The sequence below is a fragment of the Notamacropus eugenii genome, chromosome 7 (assembly GCF_028372415.1).
Source record: "Notamacropus eugenii isolate mMacEug1 chromosome 7, mMacEug1.pri_v2, whole genome shotgun sequence".
In the NCBI taxonomy this organism is placed as follows: Eukaryota; Metazoa; Chordata; class Mammalia; order Diprotodontia; family Macropodidae; genus Notamacropus; species Notamacropus eugenii.
Window position 1 is genome coordinate 53,924,530 of NC_092878.1, and position 27,832 is coordinate 53,952,361.

General features: G+C 40.1%; 1 protein-coding gene across 5 annotated transcripts in view; it reads left to right on the forward strand.

Moving 5' to 3' along the window:
* Window positions 1-27,832, forward strand: part of FRMD5 (FERM domain containing 5) — a 363,021-nt gene that overhangs the window by 282,227 nt on the left and 52,962 nt on the right. For all 5 annotated transcript variants that reach the window (XM_072623630.1, XM_072623631.1, XM_072623632.1 and 2 more), the window contains exons 2-4: window positions 2,466-2,570; window positions 11,336-11,378; window positions 11,615-11,693. In XM_072623630.1, coding sequence (XP_072479731.1) covers window positions 2,466-2,570; window positions 11,336-11,378; window positions 11,615-11,693 — 227 coding nt within the window. The remainder of the gene's footprint in view (window positions 1-2,465; window positions 2,571-11,335; window positions 11,379-11,614; window positions 11,694-27,832) is intronic.

Consider the following 27,832-nt stretch of genomic DNA (forward strand, 5'->3'; position numbering starts at 1 on the left):
ACATACGTCTTGCAAAGGATATTTAGCCCCTTAAATCAACCACAGCAAGTCAGAAAGTACCCTTGCATGCCCAGCGTAGCACATTCCAAGAAGGAGGAGGAGGGGAGCAATCCTCTTTTGCAGAAGTCTTTGTTGAGGTTTCGTTGCTGTCAGGGAGATGAGGATAAGGATTTTGCTGTTGGGGATAAACAGTTAAGTTCTTGGTGCTTCATGATGCCTTTCTTGGTCTCCCCCAACTAGCTGCTAGTAATTTTCCCCTGTCTCGATTAATTTGTATTTATTTGGCTTGTATCTTGTATAGTATACTGCAGTGGCACTGTCAATTGCGAGCTTGTCTCAGGTCCAGGGAGACATGAGTTCAAGGTCCATCTTCGGATATATCAGCAAGATGATCCTGGAAAAGTCACTCTTGACTTCTCCATAAACCTCTCTACTCTAGGTCATTGGTGTCAAACTCAAACAGAAATGGGGACCACTAAACTGTACATTAGGATCTTTAAGGAGTATATATTGACTTGAGTTTAAAATGTTATATTATTTGTTTTATTGTATTTGTGTTTGTTTTGTTAAATATTTCCCAATATTTTAATCTGGTTACGCATCCCTGCTTTGTTTGACATCTCTACTGTAGGCAACTAAGACTCTAAGGTGGAGAAAAGGTACTGACGGGCGTTGGTAAGGAACTTTCTACCTGGGAGTTCTCTATATCAATAAAATCACAGATCTAGTCTTCCCTCTGACATAACCTCCAGTTTACCCTTCATAGTGATTTGCATGGTGCTTCCCCCACTGGAATGTGAATTCCTTGAAGTCAGGGACTATTTTTGCCTTTTTTTTCTATCTTTTATACTTAGCACAGTGCTGGTATATATTAAGCACTTATTAAATGCTGATGATTTGATTATCCCTATTCTAATATTTTATATACTTTTTATATGTACTTTTCTTCCTTAATAGGATATGTTTCTTGAGGGCATGTTTCTGTCTTTATGTCCCCAGTGCCTGGCACATAGTAGGCACTTTGTTTAATAAATCTTTGTTGGTTGATTGATGAATGATGGTGAAAACATAGCCTTTGTTCCAAGATGAATCTTTTTTTAAAAAAAAATGTTAGCTCTTTATTGTGAATTTAGCAGGCATTAATTACTGTAAAGCATTTCACTAGATATTGTGGGGAGACACAAAGAAATAATTGATGTTCCTACTCTAGAGGAAACAATAGTCTAGTCTAGTTTGATTGATAAATTTCAGCTAACAAGCAATGTTTGTTATTTACCTATTTTTATTTGACTATTTTTTATTGTATTATTTTACTATTATTTTATTGTATTATTTTACTATTATTATTTACCTATTATGTGCCAGTGCTCTAAGAACTGAGAATGCAGAAACAAAAATGAAGTATTCCCTGCACTTAAGGAGTTTACGTTTTTACTGGGGAAAATGGAACGAAACATAAATGCAAAGTAATGGGGAAGTGGGGCCGAGCACTTGTAGCATAGGAATGAGAAAAGGCTTCATGTAGGAAGTGGTACTTGAGCTGAGGTGAAAGTCATCAGTGCAATAATGGTTTGGGGCTCATATAGTTTCCTTTGTTTTCCTTTATTTCTGTTATTTTTAATTTATGGAATAAAACAAGTGTTTATACTGTGTTAATAGTATAAAAAAGATGATTGCACATGAAACTGCAAATCTTTATGTACAACTTTCTATTCCTTTTAAGTATATAATAAATTTATCATATAGATTTCATACCCTCTTCCCCATGGCTACCATTACACACCAATGTGTGTGTGTGTGTGTGTGTGTGTGTGTGTGTGCGTATAAAAATCATTCTATACATACTTCTCTTTATCAGTTCTTTTTCACTTTTATGGGTGAATTCATCCCATTCACATTCAAAGTTATAATTACTGTTTGTGAATATCCTTCCATCTTATTTTTACTCACTATTGTCCTTCTCAGCCTCTCTTTTTACCTTATCACAAGTTACCTTATCTTCTCCCTTTACCCTCCTATTCATTATTTTTCCCACTCCTCTGAGTCCCTCCCTTAGCCTCTTCCCTCATCCTTCTAAATCTTAATCTACATAACCTTCTAAAAGTTCCATCAGGATAAATCTCTGCCCTTACTCTCTAGCGTAATGCTTTAAAAAAAGGACAGTGGAATGATTAAAATAAAATTCACTGTGGCAACTGGGGACATGAACATAGATCAATATCATGTATTATATCTCATCTTATCTCTTATGCTTCATTAATGTCCACCCCCTTTGAGAGTGGGGACGGTGTTATTTACCTTCTTTGTATTTGTAGCTCCTGGCACTATTCTTTGCATAGTAGCACTTAGCAAATGTTGTTGAATTAAATTGTTGAAATGAATAGAGTTATATTTTTAGGAAGATCAATCTGGAATTTTGTTGAAAGTGTCCAACTATCTCTCAATGGCATGTCCTTTCTTTGCAGAGAGATGCCAAAGGCCAGTACCTGTTTGACCTTCTTTGCCACCACTTGAACTTACTTGAAAAAGATTATTTTGGAATCCGTTTTGTGGACCCGGATAAGCAGAGGGTAAGTCTGAATTTAAAGACTAATTGGAGCTTGGGGTTGTGAGCAGTCTCTTACTGATATCTAGACTTTATTCTAAGGATCAGGCTCCGGTAGTATTGACCCTTCCAGTAAGACATCTTCTCTTAGAATCATAGAACTTTAAAAGGTAGAAACGACCTTAGAAGTCACCTAATCTAATCACCTAATCTTACAGTTAACCACCAGGGGGTGCTTCTCACCAGTTGCCTGATCCTGCTTAGTTGTTTAGTTGGGTCTTATTCTTCATGACCTCATTTAGGGGTTTACTTGGTGAAAATATTGCTGGAGTGGTTTACCATTTCCTTCTTCAGCTCATTTTACAGATGAAGAAACTGCCGCAAACAGGATTAAGTGACTTTTCCTACAATCACACAACTAGTAGAGGTCAGATTTTAACTCAGGAAGATTCATCTTCCTGACTCCAGGCCCAGAGCTCTGTCCACTTCACCACCTAGCTGCCCATACTCTGCTTAGTAATCAGGACCAAATACTGTGAGTTAACTGTTTATCCTCAATAGCTATACATTCTACCCAGTGACAGAGGGTGCCCTAAAGTGATGCAGTCTTCCTGTCTCTTAGAGAACTAGCTACCACATTCTGCACCTTTTTTGGGTGGTAACATTTGTCTCTTAGTCTAAGGAAAGTGTTCTTAGCCTGGTTTGTGTCAGAGACCCCTTTAGCAATCTAGTGAAGTCTAAGGACCTCTTCTCAGAATCATGTTTTTGAATGCATAAAATAAAATGCATATGATTACAGAAGAAACCAATTATATTGAAATAAAGATTTGATTTTTTTCCTATTCAGTTTCATGGACCCTGGAAATGGCTTTGCCCCAGATTAAGAAGCCTTTATCTTTAAGGGATTAATGTGGATTTATCTAACTAGAGTCTTAGTTGGAGATGCACTCAACCACTATGGGGTGAGGGAGGGTGTTGGGGGGAGAGAGACAACCTTTCACCCCCTCATTCATCTCTATTTCATCTCAGTGGAGGTGACTCATAAAAGCATAGCATTCCTGAATATAGCACTTTAATCATATTATTAGAGAGGAATGAAGCTGACCTTACTAAATTTTCCCCAAACAAAGCAACCAAACCCCTCTTTGTGTGCAGACAAGCCAAAACCCAGGAACTCAGAAAAATACCGTTCAGGTGCTTGTGTTCAAGCCTCCCCCTCCCACTGCTGCAACCACTCCTAAAAACCTTCAGCTAGACCAGGTGCTTGTAGGTACTAGCTGGATCCTACTACAGCTCTGCTTCTCCTGCGCTCTCCACTTCAGTCCCTGCTTTGTTTCCTGCCACAGCTGCAGATGACTGTTCTTGGCAGGCTTCTTGCTTCTCCTTCAGCTCCTCAGCTTCTACCTCCCCTTCTTTTCTTCCCTTTTCCCCTGGGCCTGCCTCTAACTCAAAGAGTGCATAACTGGGCTATTAAAGTTCTCATGAAAACAGCTGGAGGATGAGGGGGCAGGATGGCTTCATGCTGATCACCCGTTTATCTCCAGATCCCTTTACTTTCCCCCAAAGTTCATCCCATCTGACTTCCACATTACTTCCCCCAGGTGCCTCTTTTAAATTTCCCATCCTTCAGCTTTTTTCTATCCTCTGCCAGCTCTGAAACTGAGATGGGAGGAGCCTCCAGTTCCCTCCCTCCCTTTGCTGTTGCGTCAGAGGAGGTCCCAAAGGATAAAGGGATGTATCTGTCCATTGCTCACACAACTAGCTAGTGTCTTTCCAGGACTAATATTCTCATATAGAAATTGGGGCCACTAAACTCTACACAAGGATTCCTGCAAGCTATATGCTGCCTTTGGTTCTTGTTCAGTCGTTTTCAGGCATGTCTGACTTTCTGTGATCCCATCTGGGGTTTTCTTGACTAAGATACTGGAGTGATTTTCTATTTCCTTCTCCAGCTCATTTTACAAATGAGGAAGCTGAGGCAGACAGGGTTAAGTGACTTACCCAGAGTCACATAGCTAGTATATGTCTGAGCTCAGATTTGAACTCAGATCTTCCTGACTCCAGGCCTGACACTCTATCCACTGAGCCACCTAGCTACCCCCATACACTGACTTAGAGAACCACGTATTAACATTATCTGTGTTCTGTTGTATTTTTTATTTTGTTAAGTATTTCCCAATTACATTTTAATCTGGTTCCCCACTCAGAAATGTTAAGTGGGGCTTTGAGTAGCCATTGAAACAGTTTTGTGGCCTTGTGTTTGATACCTCTGATCTAGAATAAACAAAAAACTCTAGGCATTCCCTGTCTCATCTTGATCTCATTCTAAAAGATGAGACTCTTCATACCTAGCACTCTCTTTCTCTCCCTCTCCCTCATCCTCTTCCCCCTCCCCCTCTCCCTGTCTTGCCCCCCTCTCCCCCTCTCTGTCTCCCTCTCTTCCTGTCTCCCTCTCTCCCTGTCTCTCTCTCTCCATCACGCGTCCACTAAATACAAATAAGCCAACTGCTAGATATGTTTCTGGAAGAGCAAGGGAAAATGTGCTCGACGTAGCTGTTACCTGTGCAGCGCACAATGCCTTAAACATAGTAGGCACTCAAGTATGTATTGAATCCAATTGAGACTGATTATCCCTTGATAGCAAAGTCTTACCCTGAGTTCTAGGATCTTGCTTTTAGTATTGACAATCTGTATGCTATTTACTGACTTCATCTTCTGCTTTCACTTGGAGGTCTCTCTGCCTTTCAAAGATTAACCCTGCTGGAGGCTGTGATGGAAAATGCTGTATGGAGGGTTGTAACTCTCAGAGGTAGTTCTCCCGCATCCTCTAAAGCCCCATATGTGGAGCAAGGAGGTCCATGAGCAAAAACATTTAATGGAATCAAGCAGTATTTTGTTCCTTGGTGTCCTCAGCTGCAAAGAGATTCTGCTACAGCTCACATTCAGCATTTTTCATTTGAAGGCACCAAATTTAGAATGGAATAAAAAGATTGTATAACCCTTCTTTATTTCTCTTCCATCCTAGACCTCCCTCCCCCCACCCTGAACCCACAACCCCCACATTTTATTAATATACTTCATTCTTCCTGGCCTTAAAAATATATCAGCTCAGCAATAATGTTGAGGATGATCAGCTGTTTGGATGAGATGGCAGTTTGGCCATCACCCTAGACAGATCTCAATTATTAACCTGGCATAGGCCTTCCTTAAGGTTGACATGGTACTGATCCACTTTCCATCTTTTGCCAAACCTTCATGCCCTCATACATTATGGGAACCTAGTCCATGTTTGTTCTTAATAATAAAGGTGATAATCAAGATGCTTTTGAAAATATTGTGACAAATGATTTTTCATTTTAGAAAGCCATCTGTTCTAGTGCACGTCTTTTTTTTTTTCTTTTTTTTTCATCAAGGTGTGGGATAATTTAAAGGTCCTGGCTCATTGGAACATAACACAAACTTGTTTGGAAATCTTATTTTATGTTTCTTTTTTTCACTTAATAGTATTTTTTTTCAATTACATGTAAAGATAGTTCTCAACATTCATTTCTGTAAGATTTTTAGTTCCAGATTTTTCTCCCTTCCTCCCTTCCCTCCCCAAGACAGCAAGCAATCTGCTGTAGGTTATACATGTGCAATCATGTTGAACATATTTACACATTAGTCATATTGTGGAAAAAAAGAATCAGAACAAAAGGGGAAACCACAAGAAAGAAAAAACAAACCGAAAAAGTGAAAATAGTGTGCTTCGATCTGCATTCAGACCCTGCAGTTCTTTCTCTGGATGTAGATAACATTTTCCATGATGAGTCTTTTGGAATTGTCTTGGATCTTTGTACTGCTGTGAGAAGAGCTAAGTCTATCATAGCTGATCGTTGTACAGTGTTGCTGTAATCACGTACAAAGTTCTCCTGGTTCTGCTCACTTCACTCAGCATCAGTTCATATAAGTCTTTACAGGTTTTTCTGAAGTCCACCTGCTCATCATTTCTTATAGAACAATATTACATTCATATACCACAACTTGTTCAACCACTCCCCAACTGATGGGCATCTCCACAATTTCCAGTTCTTTGCCACCACAAAATGAGCAGTTATGTTATTTTACATTTCTTATAACAGAGTCTTTTCAGTCGGTACCCCCCCAAAAAAATCTTATCTGAAACAGCAATATTTCAGAAAGAAATCCTGTTGTCCTCAGATCTGTTTCCTAAACAACATTCACAGTAGTGGTATATGGAACTTTAAAGGCAAAATGTGTTCCATAGTTTTTCATTTGAGTTGAAGCCTATCTAGAAGGGTGATGGGATTAAGACTAGAAAGGAAAAACAGGGTCATGTAAGTAGATAGAATGCTGGACTTCTATCAAGAAGCTGAGTTCAAATCCTGTCACTGACACTACCTAGCTAAGTAACTATGTGAAAGTCATTTATAAGATCTCAGTCTCATTTCCTCATCTTTAAATTGGGAATCATAACAGCCAACTCAAAGAGTTGTTTTAAATTTAGAAGGTACCTTGGAGGTCATTGAGTCCAACCCCTTCATTTTACATATAAACTAAGTCCCAGAGACTTACCCATTGTGATAAGAAGGGAAAGTAGGAATCAGAGGAACTGAGTTTAAATCTTCCCTTTGATACTTGTTCTCCGTGTAACCTTTATCCTCCCTGAGCCATAAGTTCCTGATCTATAAAATGAGGGTGTTAGACCATGCTCTTCTGCCTTTAGGTCACTGTGATCCTTTGTTCCCACAACTAGTAAAGGTAAATTGCAAAGCCAGGATTCAAACGCAGGACCTCTGACTTCAAATCCAGTGCTTTTCCCACCCCCCCATGGTGTCTCCTTTAGGGAATATATATGATCCCCCCTAGACTCCAAGATCTTGGTACTTGCGGCTTAATCTTTCTTCCCTCTTCAGTCCCATATTATCAGAATAATTCAATGGTGCAGGTATGACAATGCAACCAAACAGCTCTCTAAAAAAGACCTTAGTAGTTTTCCATTCTGTTCTTTTAAAAAATGAAGTATTTATTTACACAAGCATTATTAGATCTCCCTCTGCAACTCCCTTTCCCCACGACTGAGCAGTTAAAAAAAATTTTAAACTCTCATGCCAAATATGCATAGTCCGGCAAAATGAATTCCCACATTGCCATGTCCAGAATTGCGTCTTGTTTTTCATGTTAAGTTCATCAACTTCCTGACAGCTAGGTGGTGCAGTAGATAGTACACTGGGTCTGGAGTCAGGAAGACCTGAATTCAAAGTTGGCCTTGGATCATGTGTGAACCCGCACAAATAACTTAACCTCCGCCTGCCTCAGTTTCTTCCACTGTAAAATGGAGATCCTAATAACACTAACCTCACAGGGATGTTGTGAGGATCAAATGAGAAAAGTACTGGTAGATAGTAAGTGCTTTAAATGCTTGTTTCCTACCATCCTTTTCCAACCTTTCCTTCTTTCCTCTCCAGCAGGAATTGAATGGTATGTTTCACCTTCACTCCATTCTCTTCTAGATCTTGACCAGATATATTCATCCAATCTTTAAAAAGACCATTGGGTTAGTGGTTTAGAATTTACCTCTTATTTTATCCACCTCCCCCTCTTTCCATGACTCTCATTACAGAAATCATCCGAGTTAAGTCCTCTCTCACCACAGTTTGTAGCGATGCTTCTGTGTAGCTATCGTGCCAGTTAACAGTCATTTTTGTTACTCATTTTCACTAGCCCTTTGCGGATAAAGCATTTCACTCACTCCTCCTCTGCCTGTTTGTCTTTTTCTTTGTTTATCTGAATCCACCTCTATGGCATCTACCTGTGTATTTATTGGACTTAAATAGTTTTGTTTCCTAGGCTTTGTTGACTGTTCAGTTCCTCTGACCTAGGAATAGATGAATCTCCCACAACAGCCAGATTTCTTTGCTCTTTCTTTCCACAGCCTGGAAGAAGTGTCATCCTTCTTAGTTTAGAATTCCAGTTGTTTCCATGCAATTAAATCTTACAGCTTAGCTTCCTCTGTGAAGCCAGAGCAGCAGTGGGCTGTGTAATGTGAGAGGGACCTCTTAACCACATTGAACTGCTATAATAAGTTGCTTGTCTCACGGGAACTCAGTTCAGTGGAAACAAGAGAGCAAGATGTCAGTCCAGATTATCCATGTAGAGCTGACAGCAGAGCTGGCTCTTAGTGGGTCCATTAGCTGCATGACCCAAACCCACAAAGGAGAGATGTGAGAAGCTGAGGCCAGGATGCTTCTACCACATACTTTTCAGCCAGTCCAAGATTTCAGCTGGGATGTTACACTAGATGGGGCATGGGAAGCAGGCAGGGACAGGATGTTTCCTCCCTGCAAGTGTTCCCAAAGGCTGCCACTAAGAAGTCAAGGTCACAGTTTGAGCTGCTGTGGTCTAGGGTTTTTGTGTGGAGTGCAGAAATCTTAGTAAATTCGTATGGATGGCTAATTAATTAGCATTAATGCTGGACAGAGGAACAACATCAATAATGGATTTTACCGGGTGCTCTGTGAACAGCGGAGCTGGTGATGGGAAATGGTTGTAAAAGTAACCTGTTTCTTCCTTCTAAAAACAAAGCTATTGCTGAAAGAGATTGGGGCTGATACAGTCCTGCTACTGACCCTGGCAGCTCTTCGTGTGTCAATCCAGAGGAAGTATTCTGGAGATTCCAGGCTCTGTTCTAGTTGTGAGAGTCCAAGTGTGTTGGTTCCTGGGATGCCAATGTATGGGATAAAAAGACCCTTACTCAAAATTTTAAATAAATGAAGAGGCTTCTCAATAAGAACAGGAAAAAAAAAGATTTATTGCAATTCTTAAGAAAGGGGCATCCCTCCACCAGGTCAGGGAATCTGATGGAAGGAAGCAACTTACAGAAACTGAAGCACAATTTTATACCCTAACGCAGAGAGTCCCACCTCCCCACTATCCCACCTCTCCATTGTCTGGGAGGCGGGCTCACAATCTAAGTGTGAAAAACTAGACAAACCCTGGGAAATCTTCTCCTATTCCAACACAATTACCTTATCTAGTATCTAACTTAACTACTGATGTGGCTTTAGAAAGGAGGGGTGGGGGAAAAGCGGGAGGTGGTAGCGTTGATGTGGCAACAGTACAACAAACAGAGGGGAGATTTGAATAACTTCCAAGTTTCGGCTACGGCCCACAGCACTTTCACAAAGAAAGCTGGTAGGTAGCTGGTAAGGGAGGGGGAACCAAGTGACCGTTCACAGGCCCTGGATACCTGAGTTTCAGGAACATTTTCTTTAGAAAATCCAATATTCCCCATATTTTTATTATGAAAAGTCTTCACAGTCTCCTCATCTCACTCACCAACATTCCCAGATTATTGTAGGGTCAGCAGTCTATGACATTGGTGCTAGAGGTGGCACAGGCAGGTCACTTTTTACTGCTTACTTTCCATCACCATGACTTTCCACCCACCTTAGAGAATACTCTTCTTTTTTTCACAAAAGTGGGAGACTATGGGTTTAAAATATGGCATATGCCATCAGACTCAGTCAATGTTTTGGCTAGCTTTTGCTAAAATGCCCTTTTTTTCTCTTTTCTTTATTCTTTATTATAAGAATTGACTCACTGGATAGGGGAGGGGGAAGGGATATATTCAGAAATGAAGGCGATATAAAAACAAATGAGATCCATAAATATGAAAGGCTTTTTAAAGAGATAATACTCCTTTCAGCACATTCAGAAGCTGTTATTGATAGCTGCTATCATCACCTTGAGAACTGGCATGGACACACACACACGTGCACACACACATACGCATACACACACGCACACACACATACACATACACACAGAAGCATGCCACAGAAACCGAGATTAGAACTTTGACACACTACTTTTGGAAGCTGTGGACTTCAGTTCTAATGTATTCACATTTATAGATAAGCCCAAACATTGAGTCTGTGTGTGTATATATGTATGTATGTATGTATGTATATGCATATATAGGTACTGGTGGTTGTTAGATTGTTTTTTCGTTTGTGTCTGACTCTTTGTGATCCCTTTTGGGGTTTTCGGCAAAGATACTAAAGCGATTTGCCATTAATGGATCGATTAATTAATTAAGCCAGATTATTTTATAGATGAGGAAACTGAGACAGGGTTAAGTGACTTGCCCAGGGTCACATAGTGTCTGAGGCCAGATTTGTATTCGGGTCTTCCTAACTCCAAACCCAGCACTCTACGCACTGTACCACCTAGCTGCCATGTGTGTAGATAGATAGATAGATATACACATATATACATGCAGGCATATATGTGTATATTACTATACAAATCCACATATACATCCACACATGTATGTGTATATTGTAAACACTACATACATTACATGTATGTAAATCTCATATAGGTATGTGTATCCTCTAGTAAAACATGTACACACATGTCCTATGTGCCTACATGTATATATGTTTGCATAGACATGTGTATATAGTGATATACATATATACATACATACATATATGCATATAAAATATTGTATAAATATATACACACTTGTATATATGCATGTATTCACAAGCATATATATGTATTGTATGTAGAAAGAAAGAGAAGAATTCTCTTACATAGCTGGTTCCATGAGAATACCTACTTCAGAAAATCCTATCAGGCCTTTATTTCTAAATCTCCATGTCAGCCTTTATGATTGCTTTTATCCTGAAGTGTAAACTGTCTAACTATTTAAAGTGTTCAGACCAGTTTGTATTTGGCACTCCTCATTACAGTTGTCTCGTTCTGTCTTCTCCATTTCAGCATTGGTTGGAGTTTACAAAGTCTGTGGTGAAGCAGCTGAGATGTAAGTATTCTTTGGTGTGAGGCTGGTGCTTCTGTTCATTTGTGAGTGACAAGCTGGGATGGTTTCCCTACACGGTCAACCTGTACTTAAAGTTCCTATCTATTGTCTGTGTATAAATTGGCTCTAAAAGCCTAGATCTTTTTTCTAGTAGTATAATGACTTGTGCATCACAGAATGGGGACATACTCATTTTCTGAGAGTTTGTCATTCCTGACAGTCACCTGCTTTTTTTGCAGCCCAACCTCCATTCACCATGTGTTTCCGAGTGAAGTTTTACCCTGCAGACCCAGCTGCCCTGAGAGAGGAAATAACTAGGTGAGGCTTCTTAAACTGAAGTCCATGAACTTTTTTAAATATATATTTTGATAAGTGTATTTCGATGTAATTGCTTTGTAAATACTACGTATTTTATTTTATGCATTTATAAATATGATTCTGCGAAGGAGTCCATAGGCTTCATAGAAGAGATCGTAGGTTCACTGCCAGAGGAGGTTGTGATACAGAAAGGTAATGACCCTCCTGGAGATGCCCTCTCCAGTTGTACCTGCTATTTAGACAACTTGAGCCTGTTCAAAGAAGAAAGAAAAGGGAGGTACACAGCCAGTTATGCCCCTCACCACTTAAAATCCAGGAGTTCTTATTTATACCTAACTTCAGTTCCTCCCTACTTTCATTTCACTGGAAATAGAATGAAACCAGCTCCTTTCTTCTTGCTCAGCTCAGTGAACAACTAAGATGGTGGTAATATTTAAACTTGGATTATTTGCTAATATTGGTACTTGAAGTAGCTGATTGATTGAAAGTGTTTCCTCATGACCAAGGAGGCGTGCTGATGACCAATGGACCCTGCAGGCATTTCTGGGGAAGACATTTGTTCTCTAGAGATAAAAAAGACTCTTGGGTTACCTTGATGGGTATAATTATAAAACTCCAATGCAGAGCCTTGAAAGATAAACTGGGAACTGGAACATAATTTAAACCCAAGGGAGTGAGGAATCTCCATGAAAGACTCTTAGTAATGTGATTATTGTTGCTATAAAAGTGAGTAGGAATGTCTGGGTCTAAACAACAATACAGGAGAGCAAGTTGAATAAATGGCTCCTAGGCCCTATTCTGTATTTCACTTCACTGAATTCTCTTAATCCTCGTAGTACCAGCCTGCTTATAGCTCTACCAGCAAAGGCTTTGAAATTACCAATATGACTTAATTTACTGGTTGGAAACCCTTACTTTGTAGATTCCTTATCATTTCTTGGCCCAGTAGAATTTAAGCTCCTTGAAGGATGGGAACTTTGTATGCTAGAGTGCCCAACACATAGCAGGAACCTAATTAGAAGTTGGAGTTTTGTTGGTTGGTTGGTTTGGTTTGGTTTTAAGAGTGGACATCCCTATCTTGCCCAGGCTGGGAGTACAGGGGCCATTCATAGGCCTTATCCCACTCAGATCAGCACAAGACCTTTGACCTCCAGCCTGGGCTGCTTCCCCTTTCCTTAGGCAGCCTGATGGTTCCCTTTTCCTGAGGGCTCAACATAATTAATTCTAAACTTGGTATTGACACCACATTGGCTTTATTCAAAATTTGCAGGTTCAAGAGATCTACCAGCCTCAGCCTCCCAGTAACAGGAATTACAGTTCTGTGCCCCATGCCTGGTGTTTCTGTTGGTTAAGTTGAGAGATAATGCTGTTGGCATTACATCAGGTAAAAAAAGTGAATTTCAAATGAGAATTCTCAGTTTATTCCCAATTGTTTTGGGTGAGGGGAAGAAAAAAATCGAGGGTGTAAATAGACATAAGAGGCTATTGAACCAGCATTGATTGCAACCTCTGCACAATGTAGTATAATCTTTGAGGTTGATGAGGCTAAAACCTTCCCACCTTCCAAACCATGGCCAAACTGTTGATCAATTTCTCTGAACTTCTCTAGGCTGTTGCTCAAATGACAAAGATACAACCCTTCTAATCCCTGACCCTCCACTCAAAGTTCTTGTATCTTGGTCAGACTTTTCATACCAGGAGGACACATCAGAGTAGAAGGCATTCCCTGAGAGAAAGAGATAGAGAGAGACAGAGAGAGAGGCTCTGATGACCAACATGGCTGTGGAGTGTCTTTGTGGTTCATATTCAAGTCATTGTGAGAAGTTTCAATGGAGAAAAATAAGTGGTCTGGAATATTGCAATAGCCTTCTGATTGATCTCTGCCTATCTAATCCATCCTCCACTCAGATACCTTTACACAAACATGCCCTGCCTTCCATCTCTGGAATGTCCTTCCCTCATCACCTCCACTTTGTAGAATCTCTAACTTCTTTCAGAACTATAGTTTAGGTGTCACCTCCAACATGAGGTCTTTACTCATATCTCTGATTATTAGCACTCTCTGGCTCTTAAAATTACTTTGTATAATGTATATGTTTCTATATATGTGTTTTCCATGTAAGCTATGTGTTTCCACATGAGTCTGTCTAGATGCGGCTCCCCAGGAGACATGAATTTATAGATATCCCTAGTCTTTTCCACCCTCCCTTCTCCAAGAGACATTAATTCCTGCCAAGAGAGAAAACAGGAGATTGGGGCCATGAAACTGGTCCCTCCATTCTCCTCAGAGAGGGGAGTACTGAGCAAGAATTATAGCTATCAACCCTCCTCCCCAATGTTGTTACTCTAAGGGACATAATTTTAAGTTCAAACTGTGTTCCTGATTGTTAACTCTTAATGGGGAAGGAGTACCTTAGGCCTCTGTATTCAAGGTTTGACTGACTCCACTCCCACCAAATGGCAATTATGTGAAGACCACACATAGAAAATGGCAAATAAATCCATGATTAATCAAACTGATAGCAAAACAGAAATCAGAGAAGTTTTATGGATGAGACTATACCAGACAATGCACAGAGTGAATAAGCTGTCCACTGGGAGTGAGATATCTCAACTCAACCAAGAGAGAGAATCCTATATCTCATTCAAGAGGAAAATGCCCAAAGACTCTAGGTAAGTAATCTAGATATAGTAATATGATTTAGGTGCAAGCTTCTCTACATGTAGGCTTATTTCCAGAGTCATTCTCTCCCTTTAGGGATCTTTCCCTGAAGTGAATCTGGAGCCTCATGTCTTCTCTCTTAAAGCTGGAGCCAGAAGACCAAGATCTCTGTTCTCCCAAGCTCCCTCTGACTCTGCCCCTCATGTAGGTACTGAGCACTGAGTAATTAGTCTCAATCTATGAGAATAATCTTAGACAAATGGGCTTTGAGCCCCTGGTTATACATGTATATTTTCTTACCTAATCTTAATCACTGAATGGGCATTGCCTCAGTCAAACTGAGACCTGTTATAGATCTAAGCTTAAAAAGGCCAAAGTCTCCTATTGCATCCTGGGCCATTTCCAGTCGTCCTGATCTATGCCTTGCCAGGAGGAGAAAGTGAGACTGGTGATTCCACACAGCCCTCTCTCACTTAAATCTAATTCACTTGCATGTCATCATGGCATCACCTCCTTGATGTCATGGTCAAAAAACAAAACAATATTTCCTATATACTTATTATGTAGATGTATCTGTACAATAAAATATAAGTCCCCTGAGGGCAAGAACTCTTTCATTTTTGTCTTTTTTTGTCACTGCCCAATATTGTGCCTTGCACATAATGAGAATTTAATGAATGGCTGCTGAGTTGAACTGAATCTGTAAAATGAGGGGATTGAACTAGGTGTTCCCCAAAGTCTCTTCCAGTCCATGATGCTACGATGCTATTAGCAAAACTTTGACATGTAAAGATAGGAATTTTGCCAGGATACAAACTCTCACCATGTGTGAATACCATATTTTAGGTGATATTATTAACTTTCATTCAAATCACAGCTTTTAACTTCAAGCCTGATACATACCTCTTGAGAGAAGATGCCTGTGGAAGTAGATGTCTCCAGCCACAGCCTTCACATCAGAGCAGACATCTTGCTTAAAGCCCTGTATCTTGCCTTTATAACTATCCATCAGGATTGGGTAGTATCCACCACACTAGACAAGTGATGGGGAATTAAAGGATTTGTGTTATATGACTCAGTATAGACGCATTTTGCTTTGCATTAAGAGAAAATCTGATTGTCTTGGACAATATAAAGAGTAGTTAACAATGCTGTTTTCTAGACCTAATGTCATTATAGTAAAAGTTGTACCAGGTAAAAGCATCATAGTGTATTGGAAAGAGCACTAGACTGGGCTTTGTCATTTACTAGCTATGTGACAGTAGACAAGTGATTTCAACTCCCTAGGCTCTAATTCACTGAGAGAATTGAACTAGATGATCCGTAAGATCTTTCTAGCTATGAAATTATATGATTCTGTGAATCAGCCACAGATTTGGCTCTAGTAACTCAGCCTCCCCAGTAGCAGGATCACAAGTATGAACCACCATGCTCAGTGTTTCTGTTAACCGGTAACTGGTCTAGGTAAGCAGTTCACTATGCTGGTAGAGGCACATGAACTCAGAAATAGGTTAATTTTCACTACTGAGTCAGAAATGACTGAAAAACAACTTAACAAGCTCCAAAATGTTTATTCTAAAGCCTGAGAATCTTCTTCAACTAGCCATGAAGCTTGTCTCATGATCCCTTTGGTCAATCAAGACTTTCTGGCACTTTTCAGTGTCCATAAAAGCTATGTACCTAAGCATGAGCAGGTCACAAGTAATAGAACTCAATTTCTGCAAGTGACTGAGCCAGAGAACTGCATCAGATGTTTCCAGAGGAACAGGCAGAGATACATCCATGAATTTTATTTTGCTGTTTCCTTTTTCCCTTTGTGCCTTTTATCTGTAAGGTCTGCTTATCAAAGGGAATTGTCCCCTTTGATTTTGTCAAAGCACCATCTATCTTTCCCTTTTCTGCCTCATAAGTCCCATAGTTAGAAACCCTTGATGAAGTGTTTGTCATATCAATGAGTGACTCATTGAGGAGGCCATGCCTCTCAAGAATCAAACAGGGGAATTTGAGAAATGATTATTAGTAAACAATTCCTTGGGGAAATTTAGAGGCTTCCCTCTTTTTCTAAATTCTTCATTTTGAAAGGTTCCCTTTTCTTGAAGGACATCACTGATAATGAGATTGCATTGACTCTCCTCAATCTTGGTCAGATCCTACCCAACCTTGCCAGAAAGTTAATATAGGGTGGGGAAGCCCTTTGTGTTCCACATAAGTTTGGGTGGAAACAGATCCTTTTGTCTAGATAGCCCAAGACTAGGAGTGGTCTGGTATAGCTGGGCATGGTCTGAGTAGAGATAGTTTTTCTGTGCAAAGGTCACTCTCTACCCCATCAACCACCTACTGTTTCAAAGGATATATAAACTGAGAGCCCTACCACCATGATCATCTTTGGTCTAAAAGAGATGACCAGTTGACCATCCTTTTATTAATAACCTGTTGACTTTATTAATAAAATGATTAAATTTACCAGAAAAAAAGTAATAGAACACATAAGACTGAAAGAAATCCTTGACCTAAATTTGACCTAAATATTATACTTTGGGTAGCTAAAAAATGAGCCAAGATAGTTCCACAGCATACATTTTAATTATGGCTTTTGAGGTCATTAGAACTGAATACTGATGTAAAGCTAATTCACTTCAGCAATGATTAAGCACCTACTTTGTATCTGGAGTGCCTTGAATAAGGACAAGGACTAGACCTGTGATTTTCCGGTGATACAGGAAACACCCATCTTAGGAAACTCCCTCTATCAATGCAGGTTGACACTTTCTCTGTGACTTAAAAGTTTTAGTTGCCTAGAACATCGAAAGGTTAAGGGACCCAGGGTTCCACAGAGTCAGTTTGCACTGGAGGCAAGACAGGAACAGAGATTTTTCTAGGCTTTGAGGCCAGCTTCTTGTCCACTGTTACATTGCCTCTCCAGTGCAGTGAATAAAGATGAAAAATCTAGATTTCACTCTTGTCCTCAAGGAGATTGCAAAGTAGGAGCGAGACATTTATATGAATAACCCTGACACAAGAAAGCAGTGTGGTATAGTGGATGGAGAGCCAGTCTTGGAGTCAAGAGGATCAAGGCTCAGGCCCTGCCCCTGATACAGACTGTATGACTCTGGGCAGATCCTTGAACTTGCCCACGCTCTCAGCCACTCTCCAAGACAATAAGTTGGAGAAAAGTTTCCAAAGGAGTTTCCTTACTGGAGATTCCTTATGCCAATGAAATCACAAGCCTGGTCTAAGGCCCCTCCATTATGACCCAAGTTAAGATGTGGCTAGTACATTGGAGAGACTTGACAGAGAGGCAGGAGAGAGTCTACAAAAGGAGGAATCATTTCTGTCTTGGAGGGTTGGCAAAGGCTTCAGGAAAGAGCTGGCACCAGTATCTAGGTCTTGAAGGAAAGAAAGTAATTCAGTGGGCAGAAACGTAGAAGGCATCCATTTCAGGCATGGGAAATGACCTCTTCAAATACACATAGGAAGGAAAGGGGAGGATTAAATTACAGAATTGGGCTGAAAAGCAGATGATATAAAAGAGAGTAGTATAAAATAAGACTGGAAAGGTAGTTTGAATTTACTACAAATAGTTTTGTACTACAAATTGCTGGCATGCATGAGTTAGTTCTTTAGAGTAATAGAGCTTCCCAGGGAAACTATGGAAATTATAAGAAGATATGAGTATGGGAGGTGATCTATCTGGATTTCTCTATACAAATTACCTCCCCGTGCTTTCTTTTGATGCTTTTTTGTAAAAAATAAGAAAGCAGATTTCAGAAAGTCAGAGAGATGCCAAGTCTGATGGTTTCAGATTCTAAAAAGGAAGGGGGCTCAAAACCTATAGAATGTTCTAAAAAACAGAATTTTTTCTTGATTATATAAAATAGCACCTTTGAGGAAAAACAGGTGGGTAAGGGGCATCCATGTGGCAAAACAGGGACCTCTTGAGTGATATGAGATTTTGAAATGATTTATGCAAAAGATGGAATCAATTAATCAGTCACCAAGCATCTATTAAGCACCAACTCTATCCCAAGGATTGTGCTAGATGCTGAGAATATAAGTATAAAGAACAAAAGATTCCCTACCCAAAAGAAGCTTACGTTCGGAAAGTCCTGCAGTGAAATTGAAATATGAAAGTGTGGTACCAATCTGTAAGAATAAGGCTAAAACCCAGAATGAGGGGGTGCTTGCAAAAAAAAGTGCTAAAACAAAAAAGGGGTTACTTAAAGTGTATTCAGAACAAGAAGGAGAAGAAGAATTGGCTTGCTGCTTGATATATCATCAGTGGATAACATGCAGAAAGGACATATCAAGTTTCTATTTTCATTTTGTCTTCTCTTCTGTAGGCAGCTAGATGGCATTTGGGGACTAGATCTCAAGTGGGAAAGATCCAAGTTGAAATTCAGCCTAAAACATTTCCTATCTTTGCAACTCTGTGCAAATAACTTAACCTCTCCCTCAGTGTCCCCCTCTCTCAAAGAGGGATAATATAGTATTTGCCACCCAGGGCTTTTATAACAATTAAATGAAATAATATTTGTAATATACTTTGCAGACTTTGATGCTGTATAAATGCAAACTCTTATTCTCAAGGGAAATAATCCTCAAAATGGTATGAGTGGAATAGACATAGTTAAAAGATAATTTTGAAGTCCAAGATGGTTTTGGAAAGGGAGAACTCCAAAAATGAATTCAAGTCCCCTTTAACTAGAATAATCTATAGGTTTGATGGCTGATCTACTATCTTTTCAAAATTGAGGATGATGAGAAAGATGATGGAAGACTGGAGAAAGACTGTCCCAACTTTCAAGAAAGAAGAAAATTAGATTATAGAAACCACCTATTGATTAGCTCAATATTGACTCTTGGCAAATTTTTAAAATAGATTTATAGAAGGATGGTTTTTGAGCACGCAGAAGGGATGCCAGTAATCACCAAGGATCATCATGGATTCACCAACAACAAATCATACCAGATTACTTTTGCTGCTTTTTTTTAATAGGGTTACAGGACTGGGAGATCAGGAAGATTGTATCAACACAGTAGATATGGATTTTAGCAAGGCTTTTGAAAGACTCGCTCCATGATAACGCTGAAATGCAGATGGAGAAAATTCAGCTGGATGATAGAACAGTTACTCAGAGACAGCTAGGTGGTGCAGGGGCCAGAGTGCTGGGCCCGGAGTACAAAAGACCTGAACTCAAATCCAGTCTCATATATTTACTCTCTGTGCTGTCCTACATGAGTCACTACTTGTGTCTGCTTCAATTTCCTTCTCTGTGAAAGTGGGGGAAATGATAACACTTATGTCCCACAGTTGTGAAGATAAAATAAGATATTTGTAAAGTATTTTGTAAACCTTAAAGTGCTATAGAAATATTAGCTATTATTATCATTACTCTTAGACAACCTCCTTGAGAGCAAGGATTTCCTTTATTTCTCTTCTAGTGTCTAGCACAATACATTCTAAGTGTTGAATGTATCACCTTGCCTCATGTAGTTAGTTGTGAAGAAAAGTAAGTCCATGTCAAGATAATATAAAAATGTGAGTTGTTATCATTATCATTACAGACCAGGTGGGAGATGAGCTAGATGATAGGCAGGTGGATTTGTAACTGGTTGAACTGGTGGGGTGCTTGGTTGCTTGTACTTGGACCCCAATCTTAAGACCGTTTCCCCAGCCCAGAAGACCTTCTCACTGACAATTACTCATGAATGGGCTGCAGTGAAACATGCTACCTCTCTCTCCCCTGGGTACAGTGTGTGCTTGGATCTCAGTCAAACCACCATACACTGAGAGTCTTTGTCAGCTGACAATGGACTGCTTCCATTACACCAACCAGACGGGATTCAGGGTAGATGTCCAAGTACAAGACTGTTTTATTTGTTGATTGGTCAGTTAGTCATGTCTGTCTCTTTGTGACTCCATTTGGGTTTTGGGGGTTTTTTTGGTAGAGATACTGGAATGGTTTGCCATTTCTTTCTCTAGCTCATTTTACAGATGAGAAAACTGAGGCAAGCAGGGTTAAGTGACTTAGCCAGGGACACGCAGCTAGTAAATGTCTGAAGCCAGAATTAAACTCAGGTCCTTCTGACTACAGAGCCGGTACTCTATCCACTGGCCACCTGGTCGCCCAAGTACAAGACTAAGCAACAACAATGATAATGAATAATATTTATATGGCATTCACAACAACCATGAGGAAGGATTGTTATCCCCATTTTACAGATAAGAAAACTGAGGTAGAGGTGAAGTGATTTCCCTAGGGTCACACAGTTATTAAGTGTCCGAGGTGGAATTTGCACTCAGGTCTTCCTAACTTCAGGCCTACCACTCTATCCATTGCACCTTGACAAATTAGTCATTGTCAAATTGAAAGCAGCCTTCTTGTATGATGCTGCAGAGTTTTGTCCTTGGTCTTGCTTCACCCCATATCTGAATCAGTTATTTGGATGAAGACGTTCGTAGATGACATAAAACTGATGGGACAACAGGATCAAGATCTTGTCCGGCTGCAGTAATAGGTATAAGCTAAACAAGATAAAATTTAGCAGGAATAAATGTAAAGTCTTACAATCCAATAAAAACAGAACTGCCCAAATATAGGCTAAAGGAGAATGATGGCAGCTTATGTGAAAAAGACAGGATACAAGCTCTAAATCTTGGAATGCATTATGATAATTATCATAGCTGACATTTCCATAGCTTTTTAAAGCTTGAAATACTTTGAATCCATTGTCTTGTTTAATGAACAGAAGAGCAGTGTCCTGAGCGATAGTAATAGTAATAGCTCACATGCACATGGCATTCTTTGGTTTACTAAAGTGCTTTCAGTATAATGACCTGGTAAAATAAGGAATAGAAATTACTATCCCTATTTTTTGTTGTTGTTCAGTAGTTTCAGTTGTGTTCAACTCTTTGTGGCCCCTTTTGGGATTTTCTTGGCAAAGATACTGGAGTGGTTTCACCATTTCCTTCTCCAGTTCATTTTATAGATGAGGAAACTAAGGCAAATGGGGGTAAATGAGTTCTTCAGGGTCACACAGCTAGTAAGTGTCTGAGGCCAGATTTGAACTCAGGAAGATGAGTCTTTCTGACTCCAGACCTTGCAGTGTATCCACTGTCCCACCTTAGCTGCTTTATTTAATCGGAACCCATTGGAAATTGGAACTGGATGCCCATTTGTCAAGAATGCTATAGAGGATATTCCTATGTGAGGTGAGAAATTGAACTAGTTAAACTCAAAGGCCCCATTCAGTGATAAAAGTCTATTATTCTACAAAAGTATGTCCATTGTGACATTTTAAACTAAAAAGGAGGAAAAAAATTACCTGCTCTCCTCCTTCTGCCTGGAAAGGACAACTCCACAATGGGAATCAACAATTTGATTAACTTAAAAACCAGCGTTAGTAGATAGGCAGGTAGATGGCTTGGTAGAGAGAGTATCTGACCTAGAGTCAGGAAGATCTGAGTTCAAATTCAGCCTCAGACACTTAATAGCTATGTGATCCTGAGCAAATGACTTCCCTTCTACCTCAGTTTCCTCATTTATAAAATGGGAATACTAATCCTCCCTCCCAGGGTTGTTGTGGGTGCTATATAAATACTAATTATTATTATTCATTATTATTGTTTAGTCTTTAGTCTTGTCTTTAGACATCCATGCTATCTGGTTGCCTTAATCGAAGTAGTCAGTGGCATGGACTTTTAGACATCTTAGGTGAGACCACAGAGGCCAGAATAAAGCAAAGCTCATTTGGTCATTTTATTTTGCATCTACTTGGGCACAAGAAAAGTCTTCATCGCAGTTGTGGGGGACTCTGGGTGTGGAATAAATCTTGCATGGACTGTCAGATGAGTTTTTCCCCTTTGTTTTATGATTCTTGGTTCCTAGGAATGACTTCTTGGGGTTCGGTGGGATCTATTCAGATTTGGATTTGATATAAAAAGCAAAAAGCATCAATACAAATGAATTTTTAAAAGAAACCTACCAAAATGCCAGACCATATTTGACAGCTTCTGAAGCATTGGTCCATTCTCTTTCCTCCCTACTTCTCTCTTCTATTCCATCATTCCCTAAAACATAATAGGTAAATGAGTAGAAAGTTTGACAGAGGTATAGGGAGGCTACTCATACAGCTGAGTCAACAGAAAGCCTTTCTTAGAGTAAGCAGAAAAGCAGCCCAATCTCTCATCTGACCACACTGCCTCACTAAGCTCCTTGCAGAAAAGCTATAGATACCAACATGATGTCATGACTTGCTCCCTGCAAAGTATAGCTCAGTAGTTCCCCCAGGTAAGTCAAGGGAGTAGCAAGGAGGGCTCTTCCAGCCCCTGTTTCTTACAATGGAGACATGCTACTAGGGAGCAGAACTTTGTGGATTTATTAATATTTATTTTTGTCTTTACTGGGAAAACATCCCTATGATGAACCCACATAAATGGGGAGGAGGGCTCTGCAAGCCATTCTGCTAGGGACATGGATAAAAAGAGGTAGAGCATATAGTTCCTGACCTTAAGGAGTTTAGAATCTAGTGGAGGGAACATCCACCTACAAATACAGCTGCCAACATATGACAGGCAGCACAAGCTCCACCTGAATGAGTAGTGCAGACAGTAAGTGTTTTGGAATTCAGATGAAGGAGAGATCTCTCTGCTAGCTAGGGTCCTCAGGGAAGGCTTCACAGAAGAGCATTGAACTTGGGCTGGGCCTTTCATAAAGGGCTCAATAAATATTGGCTGATTGATTGATGGAGAAACACATCTTAACTATTAAGCAGAAACTACCACACTAGTCAGGATTAGCCTCAAGGTGCCTTTTATCTTTTCTCTCATATGATATTTATTGAGGAAAGGCATTTCTTTTCTTTTTTCAAAGGGGAAGGACGGTTGGCAATTGAGATTAAGTAATTTGCTCAGGATCAAACAGCTAGCGAGCTTCCAGTGTCTGAGGCTGTTTTTGAAATCAGGTCCTTCTGACTCCAGGATTATAATGGCACTGTACCACCTGGCTGCCCCTGAGGCATTTCTTTTCTGAGAATTAGCTACAAAGAATTCTTAAAGGCTGGGCAACCACCATTTGAGGAGTTGGGAAGAAACCTTTCAACAGGTAAATGACCAGAACAAGTCATCAGTCATCTGTTTAGTATCTACTATGTGCCAGGGTGCTGGTAGGCTCTTAGGATCCAAATGCAAAAAATAAATCCCTGTCCTCAAGGAGCTTATGTTCTGTAGAAGAAACGATACATACACATATATGGAAATTGAGAGCACAGAGGAACAACTCTATATGTGTGCATGTGAACACATACATACATGCACAGATGTGCATGTACAGATACATGTATACATGTATATTTGTATGTACATGCATGCACACACAGTAAACAGAATTTGTTTTTTGGGCGAGTAGCATCATCTAGGGAACTGAGAAAGCCTTTTTGTGGAAGAAAAAGACAGAAAATTGATACAGTTTGGTAGTATAGTGGGAAGAACTCAGCATCAGGATCCTGCCTCAGACACTTATTAGCTGTGAAATCCTGGGCAAGAGGGCGTTGATCTTTTTGATGTGGATACAAAGGTGCCCTTAGGGTTGGGTTGCCCTTTCCTTGGCACCCTAAAGTCTCCTCCGCTTATCTTGAAATACCACAAAACTCCCCCTTATCCTGGACTATAAAATTCCTTGTCTCCCCCCTCCTCCTCACCCCATCCTGGGTCATAAGATTCCCTTGTCTCCCTTATCTTGTGCCATACATGATCCTAATCCTATGTCCTTGGCTTGCAAGATTTATGTGTAAGTCCTTAAATCTCCAACCTCCATAAGAAACCCTAAAATCATCCAACAGGCTGTATAGCTTTCTGTCCATATAAGTGGTTCTTTTCCTGTATCAGTGCCTTTTTTTAGCTCCTTGCTAAATCTCAGGTCCATGTCAATAAAACTCCCATTGGCTAAAGAGAAAGTCTAAGTGAATTCTTTCAAATCTGAACCAGCTCTCCCAACTCCGACCTTAACACTCTCAGCCTCCATTTCCTTTTTTTGTAAAATAGGGTTCTTAATAGCACCTAATTTACAAGGTTGTTGTGAAGGTCAAATGAGATGACATTCATAACTGGGTCCCTTCCCACTTTTCCAGGCTCCTTATACCTTATGCCCCTCTACCTGTTCTGTGACCAGTGACAGTGGCTTCTTTGCTGCTCATCAAACTCTATCTCGTGATTCTAAGAATTTTCACTAGCTGTTCCTTATGCCTGGCATTGTTCTTCCTCATCTTTACCTTCTGGCTTTTCTGGTTTCCTTCAAGTCCCAGCTAAAAGTATCTGGTTTGTTCACAGTTGTTTGTGTATTGTCTCCCCATTTAAACTGTGAGCTCCTTAAGGGCAGAGATGGGGTTTGGGAGTTTTTTGGGGGGGAACCTTTTTTTGTGTACTAGTGACCAAGTAACAACGCTAGGTGACTGACTGATATGAGTATGTTATTATTTAATCCTTTTTTTAGTCTATGACTCTTTGTGAATCCATTTGGTTTACTTGGCAAAGACAGTGAAGTGGTTTGCCATTTCCTTCTCCAGCTCTTTTACAGATGAGAAAATTGAGGTAAATAGGTGTAAATGACTTGGCCAGGATCCCGTAGCTAGTAAATGTCTGAGACCATGAAGATGGGTGTTCCTGACTCCAGGCCCGGAGCTCTATCCACTGCCTGTCTAGATACTCAGAGTATGTGTTACATGTAGAGCACTCTGAAAACCTTTAACCGATACATAAATACTATCTATCATTATTATAATGCAGGAGATGACACTTGAGCTGAACTTTGAAGAAATCTAGGTATACAAAGATGCAGATGCCAGGAAGGGAGTGCATCCCAGGCTTGAACCAGCCTGTACAAAGGCACAGGGAGGACAGTTTAGATTTAAAATGTTGTATGAGCAGGGATCCCCGTTGGCTGGTCTGTAGCGTGTGTGTGTGTGTACACTAATATATAATAAGTTTGGAAAGGTAGGCAGAAGCCAGATAATTAAGGGCTCTAAGTATAAACCAGAGCAATTTGTATTTGATCCTAGAGGCATCTGGAGCTTCAAGGGAATGACACAGTTAGAGCTATGCTTTAGTCCCTTGACAGCTACACACATTAGGAATTGAAGAGGAGAGGGACTTGAAAGAAGAGAGAGACCAAGAGTCCAGTAAGAGATGGGGTTTGGTTTTAATTCTTGATGACTTTATTCCTTCTCTGGTCTATTGGCCCACGCCTTAGGGTTAATAAGTTCTTTCTTCTCCTTTCAAGTCACTGCTGATAGGAAGAAAAGTGGGTACCAGCTTTACTCAACATCCCTGCTCCCCTACAGCTTGGCTGTTGAACCGGTACAACCAACAACCAACACACAGCTGTCAGTGTGATTTCCTCTGGGGATATTAGTGTTAAATTCCCATCCCCTGCCTCCTTCATTACCTAAAAGACTTATAAAACCCATCTGAGAGGGGATGAAGTGGAGGAGTGAAGAGCTGCTTTTTATTTTAGCACTTGGACTCTTCTCAGGTAATGAATTTAGTTGCCAAGCCCTGATTAATTTTTTTTTCATTTTTAAAGTAATAGAGTCCCCTGTCTGAGACACAGAAGACAGAGTATAGAGAAAAAAGCACCAAATTTAACTCTTTATCAATAACTATATGTGGAATAAAAGAGCACCACAGTGGACAGAGTGGTAGCTCTGGAATCAAGAGGATCTGAGTTCAAATCTGGTCTCAGACACTTACTAGCTGCGTGACCCTGGGCAAGTCATATAACCCTGTTTGCCTCAGATTCCTCGTATGTAAAAGAAGCTGGAGAGGGAACTGGCAAACCACTTCAGTATCTTTGCCAAGAAAACCTCAAATAGGGTCATGAAGAGTCCAACAGGAGTGAAAACAGCTAAACAACAACAAAAAGGCATTTGGAAGAGATACATGATAAGGAAGGCTGGATGACATCAAAGGTGTTCCACTCTCATTCCCAGCTTCTGACTGGGTATTCAAGAGCAAAGTTAGGAAGACAAAGGTCAAAAGATCTTTGGTGAAAAAGGGGAAAAGAGGTGAAAAAGGTCCACTTAAACTTGCAGTACCCTAAGCAATCTGAAGAATAGTCATAGACCTGCCATGTTAAAAGGAGTTTCCTTGTGGGAACTTCCTTACACCAAAGAAATCACTGGTACAACTAAAAAATATCTCCAGTACCTAGCAGATAGTAGGTACTTAAGGTTTGAATTTCTTATACATAGTAAGTATTTAATGTTTCTTACACATAGTAGGTAGTTAATGTTTGAATTAATTAAAGAAGTAACTGGTAGGCAAAAGCTGTGCATCAGCATCTAACTACTTTGAAAAGTTATCTTGCATTAAAAAATACAATTTCCTCTTCCCTAGTTTGCTGGCCCCATAGCCTGAGCTAATACTATGTAGGGCTTGATGTATATTCCCATAGGTTTGGAGCTAAATTAGCTTCAGAACAAAAACTAGAAATGATACAAAAGCTGTCTGAAGCCCCAAACCAGGCAAAACCAGGATGTGTTTAAAAAGGAAGGCTGCCTTCCATTTCTTTATGAAGATCACCTCTTTGAGGTTTTATTTGCTCATCTGTAAAATGAACCAGTTGATCAATAAGCATTTGTAAAGCACCTGCAGTATACCAGGCAATATGCTACATGTGCTAAAAGCTAGGGATGCAAATAAAAAAAAAATAGTCACAGCCCTCAAGGAGCTTATAGCCTAGAAGGGGAAGACAACATTAAAAAAGGAAGCTAAAAAGTGAGGGAGAAGGAAAGGTACCCAAGGCATGGTGGGAAAGTCAGGGAAGCCCCAAAGCCAGGTGAGAAATGAGAAGGATACTATTTAAACCTCTAGAACCTTGTTCTAGAGAAAGCATTCCATAAAACATACAGTACAGGGGCAGCTGGGGGTGCAGTGAATAGATCTCTGGTCCTAGAGTCAAGAAGACCTGAGTTCAAATCCAACCTCAGACACTTGACTCTTACTAGCTGTGTGACCTTGGGCAAGTCACTTAACCCCACTTACCTTTTGCCTTCCAAAACAACAACAAAACGTACAGTGCTGTAAAAACATGAGCTATTAATTCTAGATTCTATCTTGGACCACTTAAGGGCTTCTCTTTGAAAATATCTGACTTATTTAGACAGGTGGTCTTTCCCTATGATGAGGCCTTTCTTCTCTATGTGAATAAGAATGTTGGATAAAGAAGTTGGATATAGAAGTCTGACATCCTTGGTTCTAGGCCTGATTCTGCCACTGGCTAGCTTTGTGACCTTAGGAAGTCACTTAAACCTCTGTGGGTTTCATTTTCCAGAGGCAGGAGATGTGAGTTCTATCCATCCCACCTCTGTCACTAAGCTATGTTACCTTGGATAAGCTACTTAAAAACCACTGGGCCTCAGTTTCCTTATCTGTAAAATGAAGAAATTGGTCCAGGTAATCTCTGAGGTCTTTTTCAGCTCT